Raw genomic sequence first — 24,732 nt, 5'->3', positions numbered from 1 at the left:
CTTGCACAAGGCCAGGACTCAAGCTCTCCTAGAGCTCTTGTTGCTATAAGAATTTAACAATCTTTATTTTTAAGGTCAAACTTATTGACCAATATCTCCTAATTATCACTATAACTCCTTAATTTTTGAATTTATTTATAGATTTATATAACCCTTACACTGGGTGCCAATAAAGTTAAAAGAGATTGTAAAGTGGCATACACAAACCATAATTTTATTCAAATAGGAAAATACCAATTATAATATTTTAGAAAGAGTGTTTCCATTAATATTGTTCCAACTGGTAATGTTATAGTCACTGTAGCTATTTGTCTCACTTGGCATTCTTGCCCTAAGCGTAGATATTGGAATTTGTGGAGGTTGAGGCTCCATCTTCCCTTCTAGCATCTGCACCACTTGCCTCATACTTGGCCTCAGCTCCTCATTCTCCTGAATGCATAATAGTGCTACGATGCATGCTCTTCTTACCTCTTCCACATCTGCCTCCTCTGCAACATCCTCCTCTACAATATCAATCGTGTTCCCTTGGTAAACTTGCGTTGTAGCCCATGAAGGAAAGTAAATATCACTTGAATCTTGGACGTTCAAGCTGTCTACATTTCTTCGCCCAGATATGATTTCCAAAAGGGTCATACCAAAACTGTAGACATCTACCTTGGTAGAGACGGGAAGACCATAGATCCATTCTGGAGCTAAGTATCCTCTCGTTCCTCTCGTAGTCGTCAGTACATGGCTCAAATCTCTAGCCATCAGCTTTGCCAGTCCGAAATCGGCTAATTTGGGTGACATATTGCTATCTAGTAGAATGTTTTCAGGCTTGACATCGCCGTGAATGATACAATCTCTACATCTTCATGAAGATAAAGTAACCCTCTTGCAGTGCCTAATGCAATCTCCAATCGCATCTCCCAGTGGAGTAATCTGCATTCGCCTTCCGAATGACTTGCAAACAAAATTGAATTCAGGGAGTCGTTGGGCATGTAATCATAAACCAATAGCCTTCTCATTCCTTTTGCAAAAAACCCTTGAAGCTTGACTAAATTGACATGTATGTTTCCAAGAGAACTGATTTCCGCTCTTAATTGCTTCGCATCTTGTCTCGAGCCACAAGCATACCATCTCGTAGAGATCCCTTGAAGATGGAGCCGAATCCTCCCCTCCCCAGCTTTGAATTGAAATTGTTCGTCACGATCTTCAACTCCTTGTAACTAAACATTGTCAGGAAAGAGTTTGCAATATCTACAGGCGACCTCCTCAATCGCAGCCGATGCCTCCGCCAAATTACAATTGAATAGATACCCAGAGCAAGGGTGAGTGCACCAACAATACCAAACTCTATTGCCACTCTACTTGGGCTTTTGCATTTTCTTGAAAGTGGAGAGACACCTACTTTAATGAAGACATTTGAATTCCTTTCTGATGGAATAGATTTGTGCATGTTTAGCAAATCTCCAGACCAGATTTGACGAGGTCCAAAAGGTGGATTGAAACTGAAAGCAATGAACGAACAGTTGTGGAAGTAGAAATTCTGGCAATCTTTTCTTGTTGATACAGAGTATCAGGATACGAAATCATTAGGCAAAGTGACACCAAGTTCAAGGAATCCGTCAGTGCTACCATTAATGGCATCACATCTCAATGGACTCTTCTGAACACAGCCACTAGAAGCCCAATCTTGAGAGACCCAAGCGCTATTGTTTCTGGGTTTGAAGTTTTCTAGGCAGCTGCAGGCCTAAAGATTACTGGAGTCGTAGATCCCGTAGGAACCATAGGGAGCATATACGTCGCATCCATCTCTGAGTATGGACCAGAACATGCTCCACTTACTCCCAACGAATGCGTACACTTGCACTTGACCGAACTTAGTCATAACCAGACGTATCACTACATTAAACGGAGGAATCAATGCATAACTTAGAAACAAACTAGGCTATTACTTTCAACGCTATAATTGACTAGATGTTTGTCTTCAATTTCTGGAACTCCGTTGTAAATTTTTCCATCCCGAATACTGCTCTCCCAATACTCTAGAGCGCTGTTCCATGTCAACACCAATTGTTTGGTCCTAGAGAGATGTTAGTTTAGTTAGCTTTGGACAGCTGTTCATACATTTTCTATTATTATTTAGTAAGTAATTGTTTTGCTAATTAATTGGTTAGATTAGAGATAAATATTTGTTAATTAATTGACCATTTTTTAAAACAACTAGAAAGCGACTTGATTAGGTTTGTTAAGTTGTTTTAATCTCGGCCGTCGATTGTAAATTGATCTTGACTGTTGGTTTACCAACAAGAGTAGTATAAAAGGGGGTCTAGGCGGCATTTGAAGAACGAAGTTTGGAAAAACATTTGTAGTGCTAGCAAATGAGTTTGTGAGTTTGCAGTGTTAGCAAACAGTGTTGCAGTGTTACCAAGGGTGCAGTGTTAGTGTGGGAATAATAGTGAGGAATATCAGCGGGAGAAATTAGAAAGTTGTCAGAATTTTGCCAGTGAGAGGCAAGGAATTTTGTATCTCTTGATTTGTTGAAATTTAATATAATTCCTCATTTGTAGAACTGGTTTTTCCTTAGGAGTTTTTTTAGGGACGATTTGCCCGAAAAATATTGTGTTCATTATGTTGCACTTTTTTTTCCATATTTTATAAGTGAAGTTGCAGTTGGGTTATTTTTTTATATTAGCTGAGAATTTGTTTTCAACAGTTTAATAATCATTTATGATAAGAGATTAATCATATAAATGATTTTTCACAAGAGATCCGTATGTAAGGGGAAAATCCTAGCAACGAGATCCAATGAATTTTTCCAGGACACTAGCTTTTGCTTTCCGCCGAAGACCATCCCCCGCAACCAAGTATCTGCAGGATAGTCAAAACTCTGCCAAACAATATTAGATTCATTGTCATTGGCCAGCATTAAGAAACAACATGGGATGCCTTGTTTGTTGTGTTGACTGACCAAACAGATGTCCCTTCTGCGTCCAACAGTACCAGATTACCATCACTTGACAGCATGAAAATGCCAGATCTGTTTTTGGCAGGATTCGGGCGTACCAGATGCCAATATACCAGCTGTTTCCATCGGGACTGAAAAATCCCAATTCAAATGTGTCGTCGTTTGAAATAATTGTCTGATTTCTAGTAAGCATCGAAGCACCCAATGAAAGAGTATCTCCAGCCTTGACTGCAACACCGTAGCTCTGCAATTGAATAAACAGTGTAATAGCAAAAAGCATGCTAAAACCTAGTTTCGCCCCATTTTCCATAGCTAAATTGTTTCTGACGGAACGAACGTCCTCATTCATTAATATAATATATTTGCAATCGAACTTCTATGGTGGAAATTCAAGCTACAAATGAAAGTCTCTCTCAAGAGTCAATTAAGTCATATGAGTTGGCATGTCAAAAATCATGAACAAGTCCACAGTCAATTTAACGTGTTTGCAAATTTAGTCGTGGTGGAAGGAACTAAAATTATTGTGCGATTCATCTACTCAATTTGTACTAGTCTAAATTACTCTGAATTAACACAATAACCGCAAAAAATTAGGCTTTGGAGTGGTTTTCCCATTAAAATTTTTTACTTTATGTATACTCAACGATTAGTCCATATAAGTCATTTGTTCATATGAACATGATTTTCTCCTAAAATTCTAATTAATATATTCGAATATTTTTAATTGTTAAATCTTGAAAAAATGATATAAGAGTTTACATATTAATAAGAAATATATAATCATATTTTACATTAGAAACATAATTTAATCTAGTAGTTGCACACTTTTGTACGTAAGGTATAAATCTCATTTGAACAGAAATCACAACTAGACCACATAAATCCCAAGAAACTTATGGACCCATTTCACCCTTCCATTTGCCAAAAACAAATTAATTATTGCAAAGAATTGTCTAGTTTTTTTCTATGCAATGACAAAACTATGAGTGTCCATTAGAATATTGAATGACACCAAAAAGAAAAAGAATAGAGAAAAAATAAGGTAGCTTTCTATTTATGATTTGAGAGCCCTTTGCTCATTCCCACATTAAAAAAGTATGGAGAAAAAACTTAATTAATAATTATTAAAATTTAAAAATATAGAAAATATTTTTTAAAACTAAAATAAAATTAAAAATATATTTTTTGATAGATCAAACTAATTAAATATTAATAAAGTAATGTAAATCCAATTAAAATAAAATATAGTATATGGAAATTTTATTATAAATAATAAATTGAAATACTATTATATTTTTTCAAATTTTAAAAAAGAATTACAAAGTAATATTATTTATTGGTCAAAACTACCTTTGAATAAAAATCACAATTGTTGCACTTGATTGTCAAAATTGAATTATATGAAACAATCAGCTCCCCCCTTAAAACAAATGAGAAAGAATGGAGAAAAATAAAACTTACTATTCTTATCCCAAATCCTCGTACACAAAAAACATAATTAATAATTTCAAAAATTAAAATTTAATTTATTAAAATATTTTTTAAAAATATTTAAAAATCCAAATTAAACTTAAAGCAAAAACTAAAGTAATATCAATCCAATCAACACTAAAAACATAAAAAAATGCACAAGAATATTCAAAGATATTATATATTTTCTTACATAATAAAAAGTTTTTTGAATTTTTCCTTACAAAAGATTTTTTATATTTTAGAAAACCTTATACAAGATTGATATAAGATATTCAATTTAAAATCATTAAAATTACACAATATTTTATTTAAAGAAGAAAGTTGTAATGATTAAAATTAAATCAAATCTATATAAAATAATTAAATATTGTAAAAAGAATTAAAGTTGTAACAATGAATAATTTCTAATGCCTTCTCCAATTTTAAAACTTCTTAAAAGTTCCAATCAAAGAAAAAGCTTATGCAACTAAAATGTGTAAAAAGTTACGAAAATACTTATGTTTCCTTAACTACAATTTATAAGAATAATTTGTTTATTGCAATTTTGCATAAATCTAATTGCAATTTTGCATAAATCTAACTTACTAGAAAAAAAAAAGATAGAATGTTATTTCTGAGAACATATCTAGTTAATTAAAAATATTTAAAATCATTGAAAATAAATGAAGACAATAGTGTGGTGGGACTTTCTGGTCATTCTAATTTGAGGATATTTGTGTAAAAGAACTTGCTTCAAGGAAACTGAGATCTTTTCGATCAAGCATAGAAAATCCAAATTTTCCTTAGTATTCTTATTGATGTGAGTGTCCTGCATTCTTGATGATCTTCTAGAACAATTTCTTCTTAAATATATTTCACATTGCAATCCCACAAATGAATATAAGAACATCATCAAACATCTCAATTTTAGAAACATCTATTGACTATGTATTCCATAAATATTAACAAGAGCTTACTTTGTACCAATAACTATCAAATTTTAGCGAAAAAGAATGAGCCTAGTTTCATCACCAACCAACATTGCAATAGGCCTGAGCGAAAGTATTTTAGGAACATCATTTGACCTACAAGGTTTACACAACTAAATCTTGCGTATAGTGAAGTATTAATTAGATATGAGAAATTATCATTATTATAAGTATTTTCAATGTCTCAAATAATTTGAGGAATCTTTGTCAAAAAGATCAAATGGATACCATTGTTTCACAGGATCAATTTTAGTTCAGCATGAACTATTAGTCAACCCATTTTCTAGAAATCATTACTATAATCGTTAAAAAGAAACAATTTCATATGTTCTTGAAAGTCTCTTCTCAACTGTAATACAAATAGCCACTCTCCCTCAAATTAGCAATATACTAAAAAATATGGAATTTTAATTACTTCAAATATAGCATGGATGCAAATATAACAAGTATCACACAAGTAGGGCTTCTATTATGGCTTGTGAGAGAACCACTCAAATATTTTCTTTAGACAACAATGACAAAAAAGATATTGATATAGTTTACATTATAGGATGGAAAGAGATAGACAAAGAAAGGTGATTTAGTTTAAAAGGGAGCTTTGATCAAAAAATTCACCACATCACAATGCTCACCTAGGTTTGCAACATATGAGGAAGAGTCACTTGGATCTTTGCCAAAAACCTTCAAAGTAATTCTACTTGTTCATTTCTCGATATTAAACAGAAAACATAGAACTTAAGAAATGCATTCAAATTCACATAACCATGAGGCACTCTCTCATTAAAATCATTATCATTATGTTCAAAATCATTTTAAATCATCTTCATTGTTATCATATTTCAAATTCTCTAATGTGTTCTCTAATTTTAAGACATCTTAAAAACTCCAATCATAGAAAAAACTGATGCAACTAAAATGTGTGGAAAGTTACCAAAATACTTTAGATGTTTCCTTAAATGTAATTTATAAGAATAATATATTAATTACAATTTTCATAAATCTAAGAGCATGTCCCCATGCGACTGCTTAACTTATTTTTGCTAGTAGCAATTGTTCATTATTTGTGGCACAATTTGTGGAGCTAGTGGCCCCATGGATTATAATATTTGTTGTTCTAAATATTATTTTTAAATAAATTTTTAATCATTTCTCTTACAAATAATTCTGAAAACTAAAATATAGGCAAATAAAAGGGGTATGAAAAAAATGTAGTGAAGACATGTGTCACTTTTTTCAATGTGTAGCCACTACTTATTTCTAAGCCCCCCTCTTTTCCCACAACTTACTTTTATTTGTTAAAAAATACTTGCTCCACAAAAGTAGGAAAATATTCTTATTTTTACTTTTGCTACAATTTTTATTTTGCGTGGGAACACTTTACTGCTTTAATTTAAGCGATAATATGGGGACATGGAGTAAGTTACTAGGAAAAAAAATAGTTTAAAAAGTTGACAACTATTTGGTGAGGTTGACAACTATCCGACAATAAAATGTTCCTTTTGGGAGAAAAAATCCCACATATAAATCCATCTTAATTATCTATCAACCCTAATAAATAAAAATCAAATTGTCACATACTTGTAGCTTAAATATATAAACAAAGTTTAACTATTGATAATGACAACCCATACATAAATGAAGCTCTTGTAAAAGAAGGCAAATATAATAATTACAGTTTTTGAAATTAGAGTTTTTTTTTTTTGTGATACATATAATTCATTTTTAATTGAAGATAATAAAATAAAATTTGATATTTATTTATTTTTTAAAATTCTGATACCATACAAATAATTTTTCTTAGGCATAGTTGAATTGATTTATTTCTATAATGTTGAAATTATAATTATTTATGTTCATATATAAAATTTAGCATTTGAAGATATTATTTATTTGTTTTAATTGTCATAATAATATCACTATAAATATTAGGATTTATACATAATTACTTAGAATAGATATTAAAGAAATGATTTAATTTTAAAATAATAAAAATTAAAAATATTTCTTAAATAATTTTAGAATAAATTTTATTTAAAAATATGTGAATAATTCTATATTTATATTAGTTTTTTTATCAAATATAAAAGTAATAGTAATTATTTTTTAAAATTTAATTAATTAAAATTCAAAAAAATATTTATATTCAGTGAAGTTGAATATTAGTGTCTATTGTAAGAAAAAAATAATTTGTTGATATTTTATGGTGCCTATTCTACATGAATATCAAATTGAAGTAATTAATAGTAATTTTTGGTGAAATAGGAATTTAGCCTATCAGCTTACAAACTAGCAATCATACTTCTGTGCTTGCAACCGTGAGCTGATAGGAAGATTAATTTTCTAAGAAAGTATAATAATTTGCATAGAAGAAAATACAAATGCATCATTAAAGTTGAAAAGTAAGCAAGGTCAAATAATGATAGTTTAAAATTAACTAAAGGGAACTTTCGATTATATTTTATAGAAATAGAAAAAATCTATTGAAGAATAAGTTAGTTTTTGGATTTGGAAGTTTGAGAAATTTCTTTCAAACAACTATCTACAAGATATGTAATATATAAATAACAAATTCATTTAAGCTTATAAAATATGCTACAAAATGAATCATCACTTTTTAGAAACAATTGAGTGTTGATTTAGTCAAAGAAAAATAAGAATGATTTTGCAAATCAAGAAGCATTATTTATCTTTATATAAAAATTATATAATTTAAAAAAAAAATGTAAACCATAATATTAAGGAAACATCAATTAATCTTTCATTTTTAAATTAATTTTACACATGTACATGTAATATTTACCCATTAAATTAGTAGAATAAAATGTTAAAAAAATAATTTAGTTGTCCCCTATACTTTTGATGGTAATTGATAATATGATAGTAATATTATTTTTATTAAGAAGAGACAACCAAATATAAACTTAAATGGACAAGAAACAAAATCAATATCCAATGAACAATGTTTTGTTTCCTTCTTTTTATTTTTAAATTTACTTTTGTCTTCTATTATTTTTATTTTTGAATGCTAGTTTTACTTTCTAAGTCTAATTTTGTAAATGAATATTATTAAAAACTATCAATATTATATGTAAACAATATAAAAAATAGTAATGTAAAAATTGTAATAATCAATTATAAATGAGTTCAATATACTTTATAATTAATTTAGTAAAATTTAGACTACATTAACATTAGAAACATTTATATATGAAGATAGATACTAATTTAATTTATTAATTGTTAAGAAGTTATTAAGCTTTATAACTTTTAAACTTAAGATCCAACTTCTTAATATAATTAAATAAACACAAAGAAGTCAGGAAATGCTGATGTAATTTAATAAGAGAAAAATCCTCTTTTATTAATGTAATTCATAAGGTTCTCACTTTTTATCGATAAAAATAATATTAAAATTTACAATAGAAAAAATAAAATAAAATTTTATCTGTTAGACACTATTTTTAATAACTCTAAAATCTTATCTTAAAACATGTGCGAAATTAAATATAATTTGAGTGTAATTTTATTTAATGGATTTTTTTTTAATACAAATGTGAAAAATTAGCTGTCATAGCTAAATTTGAAATTACATACTTCGAATTAAAATTCCTATATGAATTAAACTAATGGATTTCTAGAAAATAGATTTCAAAACAAAACACAAATTTTTTTATAGAGCAGAATATTAAATAGCACAACAAGATCAAGAAAATCAAAATAGAGCAATCAATAAAGAGGAAGAAGAATTAAGAAACTAAAATGAAATATCTAAATTTACAAACTTTGTAATAAATATCTTAACACAAGATAATAATTACAACTTTACAACATCAAGAATGGCCACAATCTAACCAAGGACCACCCATCAACATTTTCAATGTATGCAAATTTACAAAGACCTTTCAAAAGTGATCTAACAAATATGATCTCCTTCATTCATTCAATTTTTGACTTTGATATACACAAGAATGCATCAGATAGATGAAGAAAACAATGAAAAATAAAAAACAAAAGATCTTACAAGAGTTTTTATTTAGCCTCTAATGCTTGATGCTCAATCTAGCTCTCCAAAAAGTCTATAAAATATTATACATTTGGTCAAAATAATAAGATGATGAATGTTATCCATATGGTTGTATTTATATAAACTAAAAGATGTATTAAAAAGAAAAGTAACTTACTATTTCAACACTTATTTTTGCTAATTTTTAGTCAAAAAAGAGGGAAGATGTTTGCAAAATATGCAAATCATGAAGAAGAAATGTTGAAAATTTTAGAAAAATCCATTATGTTTTCAATTTCTTAAAATTTGGTCAACTTTACATTTTGTCTATAGCTTAGCCATGCACATTAAATCCAATGACTACCAAATTTATCGAAGTTCAAATTATGTTGTAGCTAACATTTTCCCTCTTGCTTTCTTGTGGAAATGGTCACACTATCTCTCAATTTTCCATGCAATGGTCACACTATCTCTCAATTTTCCATGCAATGGTCACACTAAACTTTTATAAATCTCACAAATGTTTTTGCTATTCAAAGCCAAACTAAAAGTGTGAATCTCTATTTGAACTCGTATTCATTTGGTTGAAAATTTATTCATGTAAAGTGAATAACAACCAAAAGAAACAATGTAACATCTATTAAACAAATTAAAGTATATTTCTATATTAATCTTATTTTGTGGACATTTAATAATTAGACATTCATTCTTCAAATTTAGTCATCAACATGAATCAGATCAAAGTAAGACATTGTCAACAATTATTTTGAAGCTATAAAAGAATAGCTTACAATTGTTCCAATTTTTTCTTGAGAGAATAAATTTGGTGATTGTAGTTTAAAGCCTAAAGAAATGACTATTTTCTTATAATAGATGAGAGTTAGAAAAGATTAATTCTATCCAATGCATTTACACAACTAAAATATTCCTTGACATTTCCTTTATTTCAAATAATAATTAACCATTTTTTATAAAATTATAATAATAGCATAGTAATGAAAATGAGCACAAACCTTATAAGATTTGTAACATATTAACATATGGGAGAACATGATTCTACTTATATCAAGAAAACTTGCCTAGATTTATAGGTCAAATTTGGGTGATATGTTTATTGAAATTTCAATGGATCTTCTTTTTCATTTCATAATAGATTATCTTTCATTTTTTGTAAGAGCCTACTTGAGATATAAATCTTAAGGCAAGTTTTAATAACTAGCAAGAAAATGGCTTATGTAGGGCTAATACATATATTATAAGGGTTAAAAGCCTTTTCTTTGAAGTGTTAGCTATTGTAGTAGCTCATTAGGACTAGTTGACTCCTCATATGCATGAAGTCATGCTTTCAAATTTAATGAATTTTAAAATAGATTCTAAAAATGCATTATAATCATTGAAGGGAAAGAAATATATATATACAACACTTCAGAGTAGTTATAATGTGACCCAAAAATGTTTCTCATGATGATCACCATTTTGAAACAAGAAGTTGACCTCACATAATAGAAATTATTGCATCCTCCAATGGCACCAACCTCCAAATTTAAATGCTGAAAGTAGAAATTTGTGATTAGGGCTGAAATAAGAGTAAATAAATGAAAGAATTAACTACTATTTTATCATTATCCTTATCTTAAGGTAAGTTTATGATGTAACAATTCCTTGACTTCAGTTGACTTGCTAACATTTGGGAGCACGTATGATATTTATTTGCAATATTTGTAGGAATTAGTTTAGGAGGTAATTTTTTTAATTTTGTATTGATCTTAGATTTAAGTCCTTTTAAGAGCTAACAAGCTTTCTTTTTTATGATTTCTTTATTTTGAATTACTTTTAGTTAGCAATATTTATAGGATTTGATTGGGGTTTTTTAATAATAGATATGTGATTTGTTCACATAGAAGCTAGTTATATTTTTTTCTCTTAGGAAGTAATGACCAAAATAAATAATTGAAATGTAGAACAATTTTTAGATCTTCTTATATTTGTGTGCTATAATGTTTATGGCTAAACATTGAAGAGGATTTTTTTAATTTTAGGGTCAAGGGGTCATCTACATCTTTTTTGTATGATAATAATTAACAATGGCCCATAGAGAAATTTTTATGTTAATGGAAGGAGAGGAAAGAAAAATTCTATTCTTTGAAGGAATAATAGTGATGATTGTATTAGGAGAATAAAATTAATTGAGAATAGGTTGCAATTGGATGATTATGAAGAAGAACTAGAGCTTATAGAAAATTAACCTAGGGTAGAAAGCCCTATGGCAAGGCTCATTGAAGACATAACTAAACAAGGCTCTAGAGTGAAAGCTAACACTTTTCAATTTAATGTGCTAGACTAATTTTTACACTATATTCAAGAATGATGATTATAAAAGAGTGAAAATTAAAAATTCCTAGTTGAAATCCCATAATTCTCTATGGAGGGAAACATGTAGAGTTGAAAAATGAGAAGAAAAGTGAGGACAATATGGGGTTGTGGCCCAAGATTTTTAAATATCCATGAACTTAAATCATGCCCTTTTTCTATCAACAAAATTTGAACTCACATAAATTTATAATCTAATACAGAGCTTAGTTGGTTTGAGCATTTACCTAACTATTTATTAGCCTCCAATTTCAAACACACATTCAATAGGATAAAGACCAATATTCAATCGCGTATTTCAATAGATTAAGGATTTAGTTGCAAGATGAGATTACCTTACTCAAGTTACCTAGTTTGGATGAGGTATATGGATACACCTTAAAAGTAGAAGAGAAATCAAATTGAAAATACAAGATACAAAATTAGATGAGTGACCTAATAACCCAAATTGAGGAAAATATAGTTCATCAAAAGATAAAAAATGAGAACATGAGAAAAGTGTAAATACTAAATTTTGAGAAACTATATGATTTATAGTTAGGGAAAGAGAATAAAAAACTTGAGGATTGGAAACACCTAAAATGATTCACTTTTTGTGAATCTCATAAAGTTTAGGATTTTCCACTACATCCTAAAGTTTAAAATCAAGCCATATTTATAGAGAAAGAAATTAAAGTTGTCAAACTAAAAGATGAAATTAGAGAGAACCTAGTTATTTGGAAAACCTTGATAGCTAGAAAGAAAAAATCAATAAATGAGGACTAGAGGAGGAAAACTATCTTTTGAAGTAGATGCAAGTGTCAAGGAAATGTATGTAAAGTGAACATAGATGACAATTCAATGGATAATCTAGTAAGTAGTAAAATGGTTTGAAAGTAAAATAATTTTGGAACCCAAAAATCTAAACTATATAAGATCCCTTAGCTGATGAATGATCAAAGTGTCTTAGTTAATAAATCTTTTTGTGTGATCTTTAAGATAGGGCCCTATGAAGATAAGGTACAATGTATTGTAGAAACTATGGATGCTTCTCATTTATGAGAGGCATGTGGTTCACCATGATAGAGAAAATATCTTTGAGATGCAATGTGAAGTTCAAAATCATTTTGAAGCCTTTTAAAGAAGAAGAATGAACTAGAATGGAAGCACTATCATTATCAGGAATGATTTGGAAAGAGTTTTTTAAGGAGACTAAGAATGAGATATTTGATCTATTATACCATAGAGGTAAAGAGAAATATGATCAAAAAAATATCACAATAGAGGTGTAAAAATTATTAAGCCAATTTTTTGACTTGATGCCAAATGATCTGCCATGTGTGATACCTCCTCCTAGGATCATCACACATTAAATTTATCTTATTTTAGGTACTACAAATCTGAACAAGGTTGTATATAGATTAAATCCTCTATAAGTTGAAGAAATGATAAAACAAAGTGCTAAATTATTAAAGAATGGATTATATAGGAAATATTTAGCCCATGTACCACACATTCTCTACTCTCACTTGAAAATGGGTATAGATGGGAATTAGGTATGAATTCAAAAGCCATTAACAAAATAAATATTTATTATTATAGGTGTAGTATTGTAGTATGCCAAAAAGTGATTATGTGAAAAAAATCATTTATTCACACATCTAAGAACATTTTAGAAATCTTGTGGACATTTTAGTAGGTTTAGGTGTTAGTACGCCTACCCAAAGTAACACCATCCCACCAAATCTAATTAGTTATCCAATAATATCAAATATCCATAATACACCAATATTTTTTTAATGAAATCACAACCCATGTTGTTTTTTAGCACAGTTATAAAAAAAAGAGAGCTAATATCTCCTATCCAATTACTATTGAATATGAAAAATCATAGCTAAAAAAATTAACCATCAACAAGGTAAGTTATATTTTTAAAATTTTTGGGTTATTTTTCACTTTTCTAATTGTTAATTATAAAAAGTACAATTATATGATTTCTTTTTATTATTTACTAAAATAGGTTGAAATTGCATTTTAACCGGGCATAGATTCAAACCAATCACATAACTCTAGAGTATGAGAATGCATAATTGTATTGCTCCCAATGTAAAAGGTTTAGTCACCTAACGATTTCCTACCTGACCTCTCCAATCCTAGGTGGGATAGGTCCCTCTACTACCTCCCTTTCCCCAATGGGCCCCTAATGTGATCAACTCTATCTCTTTAGTTGGAGCTTAGAAGATTCCTATGATGGTGCTTCCTTTTATCTCCATTCTAAATCTAGTGCAACAAAAGATCCTAGTGAACCTATCTTCCTCTATTCTAGGCTCATCCTCCCTCTCTGACAACCCTATTCCAACACTTGAATTGAACCTTTCTAAACCTAACTCCCATCTTCCATGTATGACCTCAAGGATGTTGGCACTTTTAGATCTAGAGAGAAACTCAAATCCCTAAAAATTATTTTTGCCCTTTCCTTAGTCAAGGAGCTAGAAGACAATTAAGAACATTTTGAAGAATGCAACATGAATATTGTGGAAAAAAAGAAAAGAAAATAAAATAAACTAAACCTAAAAAGGGACTTACAAGTTATCAAAGGCCCAACTTTGTCTACCTCTAACAATAATAGCTGCAATAGTGAAAGGAATGACAAGGAGAAAAAAAAAACCATCCCACAAAGTTAAAGGTTAAATGAGATCTCCTGAAAGATCTCATTAGTCAAATGTATCAAATGTTGGTCCCAAATTTTATCTCTCTTTTTTAATTGCTAGACTTTTCATGGAGTATGAGCAGTCTAAATAGAAATGCAAAGAAGTACATCTTAAGTTATTCTCTTCAAGAAATAAAAGTTGATATGATACCTAAATAAGAAACTATGATGCAAAAGAGGGTTTTAATAGAATGGCAGGTTGGGTTTGGCATATGGTGGATTAGATCTTTGTAGATTCCCAAGGGGTATGGAGAGGTTTAGCTATAATGTAGTTAAAAACTAATATCTCTCCTAATTCTATAATTCTACATTATCATGATATTTTATGTGGGTGGTCTTGGAATTTGGTTAACATTTCTACTCTTAATAATAGAGGCCAAATGAAAAAAATTTGGTCATCCCTAGCTAACCAGATAGGAAACAACCATAATACTAAATGGATTGCAGATGGTATTTTAACTCTCCCCTGTATTCTTCAAAGAAGTTGAGGATAATTAGGGCTACTTGGAAGCTACAACTGACCTAGGGGAGTTTATACTAGATCAGGGCCTTGTTGATTTAGATATAGTTGGCTCTAAATTTACTTGGACCAATAAGAGACAAGGGAGTAGGATGATATTGGTCAAACCTAATAGATCCACCATTTCTTCTAATTAGAACAATTTGGATGAATTTATCATCATTGCTAAACGAAGAACTATTTGTGATCATAATGCTTTACTACTACAATGGAAAACAAGAAAACAAGTGGTTGCCCCTTTCAAATTTGAAAACATATGGTTCTCCCACCCTAGTCTTATAGATTCAATACAATATTGGTCAAGTATTATAGAAGCTATCTCTTCTATGATCCACCTTTGCAAGAAAATCGGTGAAAGAAAAGTTAAAGTTGGACCAAAAAATCTTTTGGCAATCTGTTTGAAAGGGCAAAAATTTAGATAGTAAAAATGGAACAAGTTAAAAATCAGATGAAAATAGGCTATGAAGATGAAGATAAGGAAAGAACTAAAATAATCCTAAGAGAAATTTTTTAATATTTCTAAACAAGAAGAGGTGTTCTCGAAGAAGTCTAGGATTCAATGGCTTACTAAAAGAGAGTAGAATACTAGATTTTTTCACCAATCCACTCTAAAACATGGATGTAGAAATTGAATAGGATCTCTAACTAAAGAAGATGACATGATAGGGATAGGGGAAGAGGAATAAAATACAAAGGCATTCAATTATTTTATGAACAAAGGTTTAGCTAACTCTCTTGAAAACCCTGGAAATCTACTAAATTGTGTTTCGAAGGTAGTATCTGAAATACATTAAAGAAAACCTTATCAGAAGAGTTACTATAGAAGAAATGAAATTTACTATGTTCTCCCTTCAAGCCTTCAAATACCCTAGCCTAGATTGGTTCCCTCTTACTTTCTTCCAAGAGTAATTGGATATTGTAGCTAATGTGGCCTTCAAAGTTGTATGTTAGTTTTTTAGAACTGGTCAACTTATTAAAGGATTGAAAAAAACTTATATTGCCTTAGTCCCCAAAAAATATAACCCTTCTTCCCTCATAGATTATAGGCCCATTATCATCTATAATATTTCCTATATGATCATATCTAAAGATATGGTTAATAGACTCAAACCTATCCTTGATAAATTGGTTTCTAAAGAACAAAAAGGACTTGTAGGGAGAAAGAAAAATATGGATGTAGTGATCACTACTCACAAATAGTTCCATACTATGGAATCAAAAGGTTTACTATAAATGGCTCTCAAGTTGTACATTTCTAAGTAATATGATAGAGTTATCTATATCTTTCTAGAGGAATTTCTAAGAAGATTCATATTTAGAGTGAAGTTCCTTAATTTGATTATGAATTGTGTTAAAACTATGAAGTATGTTATTTTGATAAATGAAGAGCCTAAAAGATTATTTTCTATAGTTATAGGCCTTAGAAAATGTGGCCCTTTATCCCCCTACATTTTTATTTTGGTGGCTGAGATCCTGAGTAGAAATATTTCAATTCTCAATGATAGTCAAGCCCTGAAAGGTATCAAATGTACTCTTACTTTATCATCCTCGTTGCACCAGCTATCTGAGGATGACACTATCATGTTTGGGGAATCCTAAAAGAGGGAAGCTGAAAGGTGGATGACTCTTCTTAATGATTATGCCACTATGTGAGGGAAAAAATTAACCTCCAAAAAATTAATTTATTCTTCTTGAATACCAATTATACCCTTCAAGATGAAATTTCCAAAACTCTTAGCTATGTTATATCTTCTATCTTGGACATCTAGCTCGACCTCTCATTTTCTCTTAAGAAGAATCCCTTTTCATTTTGGAAGAATATTGTTAATAGATTCGAGAAAAAAAAATGGTATGGAAAGGAAAGCTCCTCAATCAAGGGGAAAAACTACATCTCATTAAGGCCCGTCTTTAGAGAATCCTTGTTTACTTCATGTATATGGAGGTTATGCCAAAAAAAAACTATTGAAACCTTGGAAAGAATACAATTTTATTTTTTGTGAGCCACTAAATAGCACAAGAGGAAAATATCCTTGCTCAAATAGGAGATGGTTTGTAAACTCCTTGCTCAAGGTGGCCTAGGAATAAGGAAATTTGAGGACATGAATAGAGCCCTTATTTCTACGATAAGTTGGTAGCTCATTGAAGGAAAAAAAATATTGGACTAACAACTTCAAGGCCAATTATATGCCTCACTTGTTAGAATTAAACCATGGACAAAAATAAAAATTACATGCAAATATAAACAATATCAAAAAATAATAGATCACATAGAAAAGAACACAAGACACAAAGATTTAATGTGGTTCACCCAATCCTTGGGCTATGTCCATCAAACAGTAAGTCTGATATTATTATGATCCAGTGATTACAACCTGATTACAATCCATAATCCCTTATAGCTCAATACCACCACAAGAACCAATTTTTTTACATCACAACCATGAAATAATCCTTAACCCTAAGCCCTTTTATACAAGTATTTTATGCCACTTTAGGGTTACAACATGTTAGCCATATATCGGCCATACGTCAGCCACAATGTCAGCCCAAAGAATTTATGAAGTATGTACACAACTTCCCTGATCAGTCACCACAAACTAACAATCTCCCACTTGGGGACCAATCAGACTCCACACTAGACAATAGCCTCCCACTTGGAGACTGATCCTATAGCAATGCCACTATGCCATGAGGCTCGCACTATATCAAACCACCTTAGACTCTATTGTTCTTGTAGTCATGTTTAGTCTAGAAAAACAACCAAAGCTAAAGTGGAGTGCAACTTCTCCCTCGGTACTACCTTTGTAAACATATCTGTTGGATTGTCATCTATATGTAGCTTGTCTAGCTTGAATCATCCATCCTCCAAAACTGTTTGAATGAAATGATATCACAACTTAATGTGTTTGGTCTTTGAATGTAGAGCTAAATTCTTTGCAAGATGAATGGTACTCTGACTATTCATAAATAAATAATTATCCTTTTAAGGGTGTCCCAATTATTTCAAGAAGAACTGAAGCAATATCATCTCCTTAGCTACCTCTATAGTAGCAACATACTCTACCTCTATAGTGGATAAAGCATTGACCTTCTGTAACCTAGAAACCTAGCTCACGACTTCCCCACTAATAGTAAATACATAACTTATAGTACTCTTCCTAGTATCAATATCCCCTACAAATTTGAGTCAACATAGCCCTGTAAATTAATAGTAGAGCACTTAAAGCATAAACAATTATTGGATGTTCCTCTCAAATATCTAAGAATCCATTCGATTGCATGCCAATGCTCAATTCCAAGATGACTCATATACCTGCTAATGACTCCGATTGCATGTGAAATATTTGGCCTTGTACATACCATATCATACATCAAGCTTCCTACAATTGAAGCATAAGGTACCTTGGACATCTTATCCTCCTCTTCTTGTGTCTTGGGACACATCTCCTTAGTCAATTTCAAATGACTAGGTAAAGGTGTGCTAATAGCTTTAGCATTATCCATAGAGAAATGTTGCAACACCTTCTCAACATAATCAGCCTCAGATAGTGTCAATATTCTATTCATCCTATCTCTACAAAACTTCATACCAAGGATTTATTTTGTTGCCCCCAAATGCTTCATAGCAAATTCATGTGCTAACTAGCATTTCAGCCGCTTAATATGATCCATGTTAGATCCAGCTACAAGCATATCATCAACATATAAACATAAAATAATGTAACTATTATCATCTAGCCTCTTAAAGTAAACACAATGATCTAAATAACACCTATGATATCCATGCTCATGCATAAAACTATCAAATTTTAGATACCATTGCTGAGGTGCTTGCTTCAAGCCATATAGAATTTTCTTCAATTTGAACACTAAGTTCTCCTTACCTTTGACCTCAAATCCCCATGGATAAGCCATATATATCTTTTCACCTAAATCACCATGAATGAAGGCTATTTTAACATCAAGTTTCTCTAAATAAAAATCTTTAGTAGCCACAATACTTAAAATAGTACGGATAGAAGTCATCTTAACAACAAGAGAAAATATCTCATCAAAATCAATGCCCTTTTTATGTACAAATCCTTTTACAACTTGTTGGCTCCTGATTTAACAATGTTTGAATAACCAAGTATGCAAGGCAAGAATATGTCTATTGGCAGCTATCTCCAATAATGGACACACTTCACAAAGAACCTGGGCCAACTATAAGGCTATACTCCTTCTGCACTTCAAGCTCTACAAAACCTAGGCGGGTGGACCTATAGATTCTTTATATGGTACCAGTTATCAAAGCATACACTGAATCTAATATAAAGCAAATAAAAACCCTTATTTCTCCTATTAACTTATGAAATAACATCAATCTACAGCAGCTAAATGCAAATCTAGAAACCTCATAAGCTAAGTGAGAGCATTCTATTATAACTCTTCAACATGAAAAATAAAGATCGTTTGATTAATGATGTTGATTCAACAAAATTCTTTAAAAACAGTAACATGAACAAGTGATCTTGTAAATGACCAGTGTCTTATCTATTGGGCAAATCCATGAATCAAATGCATACATATGAATATCTGATACATATGTGTATCTTCAAATATCTTATCTATCCATCTAAATTGTAAATGTACATATATGCTCAATTTGAACCTCATTCTTACATGATATCCCCATCAGCAAACCTACAATCCTATTGATTCTTTGAAGCATTTACATAACCTCTTGGGTTATAAGCAACAATGAACTAACATACAACCTTAAAGAGCTACAATTACAACCTAAACTCATTGTTCAAAGATTGTAAAACATTGAAGATCACTAATAAGGGAGACAACAATCAGAAAGAAACTAATGAAATTCCTGTTCCTTTGTATTAATTTCCTTGAAACAGTACATTTTAAAGCATGCAATCAAGACATGAAACAACCTAACAGATCTAAACTATCTGTATTTATCTTCCTACTGCTATTCATACAAGAAGAATATTGCTGAAGAATGTGGTCACAGTCAGGGGAATGCATCAAGAACTCAATCCAAAATTTGGTATCACAGTCATGAGCAGATTTCTTCCAAGGAACTGTAACCAACTGGTTTCTTAGTGTCAAAACTGGAACCATTACAATGACAGAAAAAAAGAATGATATAGCCCAGATGAATTTCCGGATCTAATTTTAGAATGACAAGTGTCCACTTGGAATTCAATCCCCTGCAACTGGAAAACCTCTCTCTTATTTCTTCCCATTTTGATCTGATCTTGTTTCATCATTTTCTATAACAAACTTGCAAAATATCCCTTTCTAAATGATGAAAATTGTGTGAGTCACCAAAATATCCGAAAACCCCTTGAGATGCTTGGCAAAAATTAGGTTAAATTGAGTGAATGTGAGCAAAGTGAATTCCAACCACATTCTCACCAAGTTTTACTAATCCTCTAACTGGATTTTCAATTTTTACCCATTCCATTGAGAAAGCCCCAAAATTCACGTTTTTAGCTATAACTGAAACTAGGAAGCACCTGTGCAAAAATTGACTTCAGAAATGGAAAATTTTGATTCTCACGATTTCGACGGTATATGATAAGGCATATCTAGACTCTCAAAAACACCAGAAATCTTCATTTGAAAAACAGTCCCCTCTGGTTGGAAACTCAGACTTGCAACTTAAGATTTTAAAAATTCAAAATTTTAAAATCTCTAATGTTTAGACTTTATAAAAATGACCTTTTGAATTAAAATTTTTTTTGAACATGCACACCCACTGCCCATTGTGAAAAATAATTAATTTTTTAATTCTTTTGAAATTTTCCCTTATCCTCTGAATCTGGGGCCAAACTTCTTTTGACCAAGTGCCACATGTCACTCTGTTATTGGCCTACATGGTCTGCATCATCCACCACGTGTCGTCTTCTTGCTACTTCGCTATGGTTAACCGGTGAACAACTTTGGTTAGCAAGATTACGAGAGCCATTGGATGTGCCACATGGCACGATCTCGTTCAACTAATCTGAACTTGCCACTTGCTGCCACTTGGTGCGATCTAATTTGCTGATGGCATTTGAAATGAGACCCACGTAGACTGATTCATCCTTTGCCAGAATTTAGAATTTTTTGGCGACTCGCTAAGTCGCTAGCTGGAATTTCTTAGATTTTTTGGCTAGCAAGTAACGACTAGCCAAATTTTCAACCTTTTTCGATGACCTCATGTTTACTGATGTCACTATCTTTTTCTACGTGCATTCATTCAAAATTTATGTCTTCTCTACCCAACGTCATCAGTGGGGTTGGCTTGGGGGTCCACATCCACTTTATATCCTACAGCTTAACAAAAACCTTTTCTATGTTGATACTACATGTGGTGTAGAGGATAATATTTAAAGGTCTATAAATTTTATTTCCCATCGAATGTGGGATAAATATCCTTTGTATCTGGGCTACTTGTGCTCCCTTTTGAACATGGAGATCTTTTTTTTTTATGCTTCTGCGGATTCTTTCATTGTTCAAGCCGTGAGCGTGGATTCCTACCCTGAGGTTTTGTGTGAGGTTTTTATTTAACATGGAGACTCCATTCTTTAACGTGCCTCTCTTTCTCTCCCCTGTGGCTTCCTACTTTAGATGCATGGGGCTTCTTTAACTGGTGATGCCCCTATTTTTCAACTGCATTGGTCTGCTTTCTCTTCACGCTAGCTCCTCTATTATCTCATGTGTGAGCTGCTCCCCTACTCCTGCGCATGGACTCATCTTCTTGCAGATGATTCTCCTCCTCAAATGCCTGAAACATCTTCTTATCCTCTGAACACGTGGGTGGCCTCTTTTCTAAAAACGTGGCTCCCTGTTTGCAAAGCTACTTCCATCAGCAAGTTCTTCTTTTAATCTATCGACTGCCTTTCTCAATACGTGTTCCTTCATTTCTCAAGCCGTGCTTCCCTCCTTCATTTTACTTGCGTGGACTGAGGCTCTTAATTGCCATGGCATCTTCTTTGATTGCTTTTATTTTTTTATGCCTTCACGCATTTTTTCTATGGGTTCCTCTATGTTTGACCTGCGTCTGGTCTGCAAACATCACCCTAATTTCCTTTGGCATTTTGGAAATATTTTTTCCTTCAGTGTTGCTCTATCCTTCATCTCCTTGCCAACTGCACTATTTTTTCGTGCCAAATACTTCCCAACACCTGAATTAGATGCCAGATTAAGAGCATCCTATGACTTGAGAAGTCGAGAAGAGTTTAATTGTTGCTTAGGGGATGATGTGGATGGTGTTGCTAACTACCCAAGATAAATCAAGCTTCATGTTTTGACAAAAATAAAATCAACATCAAGAAAAACCAAAGCCATGCATTGACAGAATATAGCTTGATACATCCTTGCATCTACCTTGACCTCATGAGAATAATGCTCAGCATTGTCCAAAGCCAACTATAGTATCCTAGATTTTCACTTCTCTTGGGAAGCTTTGAGAAAAGTATCATTATGAGTCAATCAGAATTTTTATTTCAGCTTGAAGTTTGTCAAGAACAATCATCCACCTTTTCTAATAGATTTCTGCCATGTTTTCGGATGTGTCATAGGTTTTTCTTCTAAGGCAGCCAAAGATTCAAACTTTTCAGCAGATATTGTGGGGGATGAAGCCTAGCATATATTCAACTTCACATTTTGAAATGAGGACTCTGAGGATGCAACCTTGCGTTCAATACCTTCTCTAACAATCTTTCCTACAACATTCATGGCTTTGGATACCTCATTGTCACCCTCATCACATACACTTAAAAGCTTAAAATTGGTACCCATTCATTCCAAAATACATCTTAGGATGACAAATGAATCATTGCAAATATTCATATGCAACCAAGAGCGCAATAACTTCTTCAAACAGATTGAATCCTTATCGTTCTGATTAAATCAGTCAGACACCAAAGTGGGTCTAGCTAAAAAAATTTTGTTTACAGAAAACTAATTTGCAGACTGATCCACGGAGCCTCTCAAATTGACTAGAGTCAAATTTGATCACAAATTGATCGTTGAAAATACATTTATTTTGCTCTTTGAAAACTGTGACTTTCTGATGATAGGGCCTGTAGGCTGGTCTTAAAAACTAATTCAAACATCTGACATAACTCTGGAACTCAAGATATATCATCTCTCTGACACGTTCAACAGCCCTGTTAGATCTCATTGCATGATGACATCAGGGTCAAAAGATATCGACCCCCGAAGTTGCCAACTTAAATTCACCTGCAGATAAACATGTTAGAAAATTGGAAAGTGCATTTGGAAATGGCCTGGAAAACTAGACAAAAGGGTACATGAGATTTTGAAAACTGGGGCAGTGGTACTTTGTCATGAGGAGAATATGATTGTGTAATTTGGGCTCATGAGGAATTACAGGGAAAATTTGGCGAGGGTGCAAAATTGGCTACTTGGATTTACAGGACAGAGGACATCAGCAAAACATCATTTTTAGTGAATGGAATGACCCTGGTAAAGTGTGAAGACAGATTCATCAAGTTCCAAAAATTGGCACACTTGTAGTATTTTTAGTGGAAAATATAGGGGAATAAACCATTTAGTCCTACCAATCATAGGTCAAGAGATATAACATCTCGAATAGGGGTACCAAACAATCTGCACTTGCTGACACTAGATAATCCCAAAATGGAAAATCACGAAACATTTCTGGGTGCAAGATATTCAGATGCAAACATAGCCTCTTGTCACTATTTGACACTTAGGTAAAATTGGAAATTTGACACTAGCTCAAAAGAAGACTTTGCCAAATGACTCAAAAACTCAATTTAAATTCACGAAATGCTTAGGCATGCTGAATGAAAGGTGCTAGAAGCATTAAACACCTTAGGGATCTCAGATGGATAGCCGAGTATATAGGCATTAAAAGCGATTATAGGGCTCAATTTTTCAATGGTGCTCAAAATTGACCATGCAATTTTTAGCACCAACAGTGGCTCTGTCTAGGGATGCATGCCCCTTGTGGGCATGGCAAGGATTCAGGTCTCTGGGAGAAGCAGACCAGACACCTGAACAACAAAACTTCCTCTCGAACAACTTTATTGAAAACAGGGAAAGTGCTCTACTTATGTACACACAATGGCCCCGAGCGACCCAAAATTTTCAAAACTTCTTACCTCTATCAAAAACCTGATTCTCATTCACATCTCCCTAAAGTAAATTGAAAATATCATTATCATTTGTTTCACCCAACGTATCAACATTTGCAAATAGCTCAATAGGAAAAACAAAACTATTATCATCTTCATAGTGCATATAAAAATTAGACATACTTTCTTCATCTTGCCCACTATGAAAAAATGGATTAGCATGACCATAACAACTGATATCAAATTGAAACTGGTCACTACTGACTGAATCATGGATTCTTTCAACTAGAAACACAAAGTGTTGATATTCAACTTCATTTAACAAGTTACATGGAGCAGATTGTAACTCACCTTGTGCCTCCATAAATGAAGAGTATGGAAAATATGATTGTTGCCTACTTGCAACCATGTTACTCATCTAATTAGATTTAACCTTTTCTGAAACCTCCTCACAATCAAACAACTGATTAGTCACCATACATGAAAATTCATTCTAAAAGTGTTGATCTAAACTATGATGATCACTATCATTTTCTTCATCAAACTGAATGTTGGAATACACCTTGAACTCATCTTTACAAGACTTATCAGCACATGAAGAAAATCTATAATCTGATTGACAACCTTCACTGTTTTCTTCCTCATCATA

General features: G+C 31.8%; 1 protein-coding gene and 1 pseudogene across 1 annotated transcript; both read right to left on the bottom strand.

Moving 5' to 3' along the window:
• Positions 1–237: 237 nt before the first annotated feature.
• On the bottom strand, positions 238–789 carry LOC149566879 (G-type lectin S-receptor-like serine/threonine-protein kinase SD2-2 pseudogene; annotated as a pseudogene).
• A 289-nt stretch (positions 790–1,078) lies between these two features.
• LOC149566878 (G-type lectin S-receptor-like serine/threonine-protein kinase At2g19130) lies at positions 1,079–3,299 on the bottom strand. The gene is made up of 5 exons (XM_089816552.1): positions 2,994–3,299; positions 2,748–2,872; positions 1,938–2,065; positions 1,744–1,884; positions 1,079–1,536 (listed from the first exon to the last, which is right to left on the bottom strand). The coding sequence occupies exons 1-5, from the start codon at positions 3,297–3,299 to the stop codon at positions 1,079–1,081; spliced, it is 1,158 nt and encodes a 385-aa protein (XP_089672678.1).
• Positions 3,300–24,732: the final 21,433 nt, after the last annotated feature.

This window comes from Cupressus sempervirens, chromosome 3 (genome assembly GCF_028749045.1).
Source record: "Cupressus sempervirens isolate cs-2001-9-10 chromosome 3, ASM2874904v1, whole genome shotgun sequence".
Taxonomy (NCBI): Eukaryota; Viridiplantae; Streptophyta; class Pinopsida; order Cupressales; family Cupressaceae; genus Cupressus; species Cupressus sempervirens.
The sequence above is the reverse complement of the archived record's forward strand: the minus strand, read 5'-3'. Positions and strand labels throughout refer to the sequence as shown.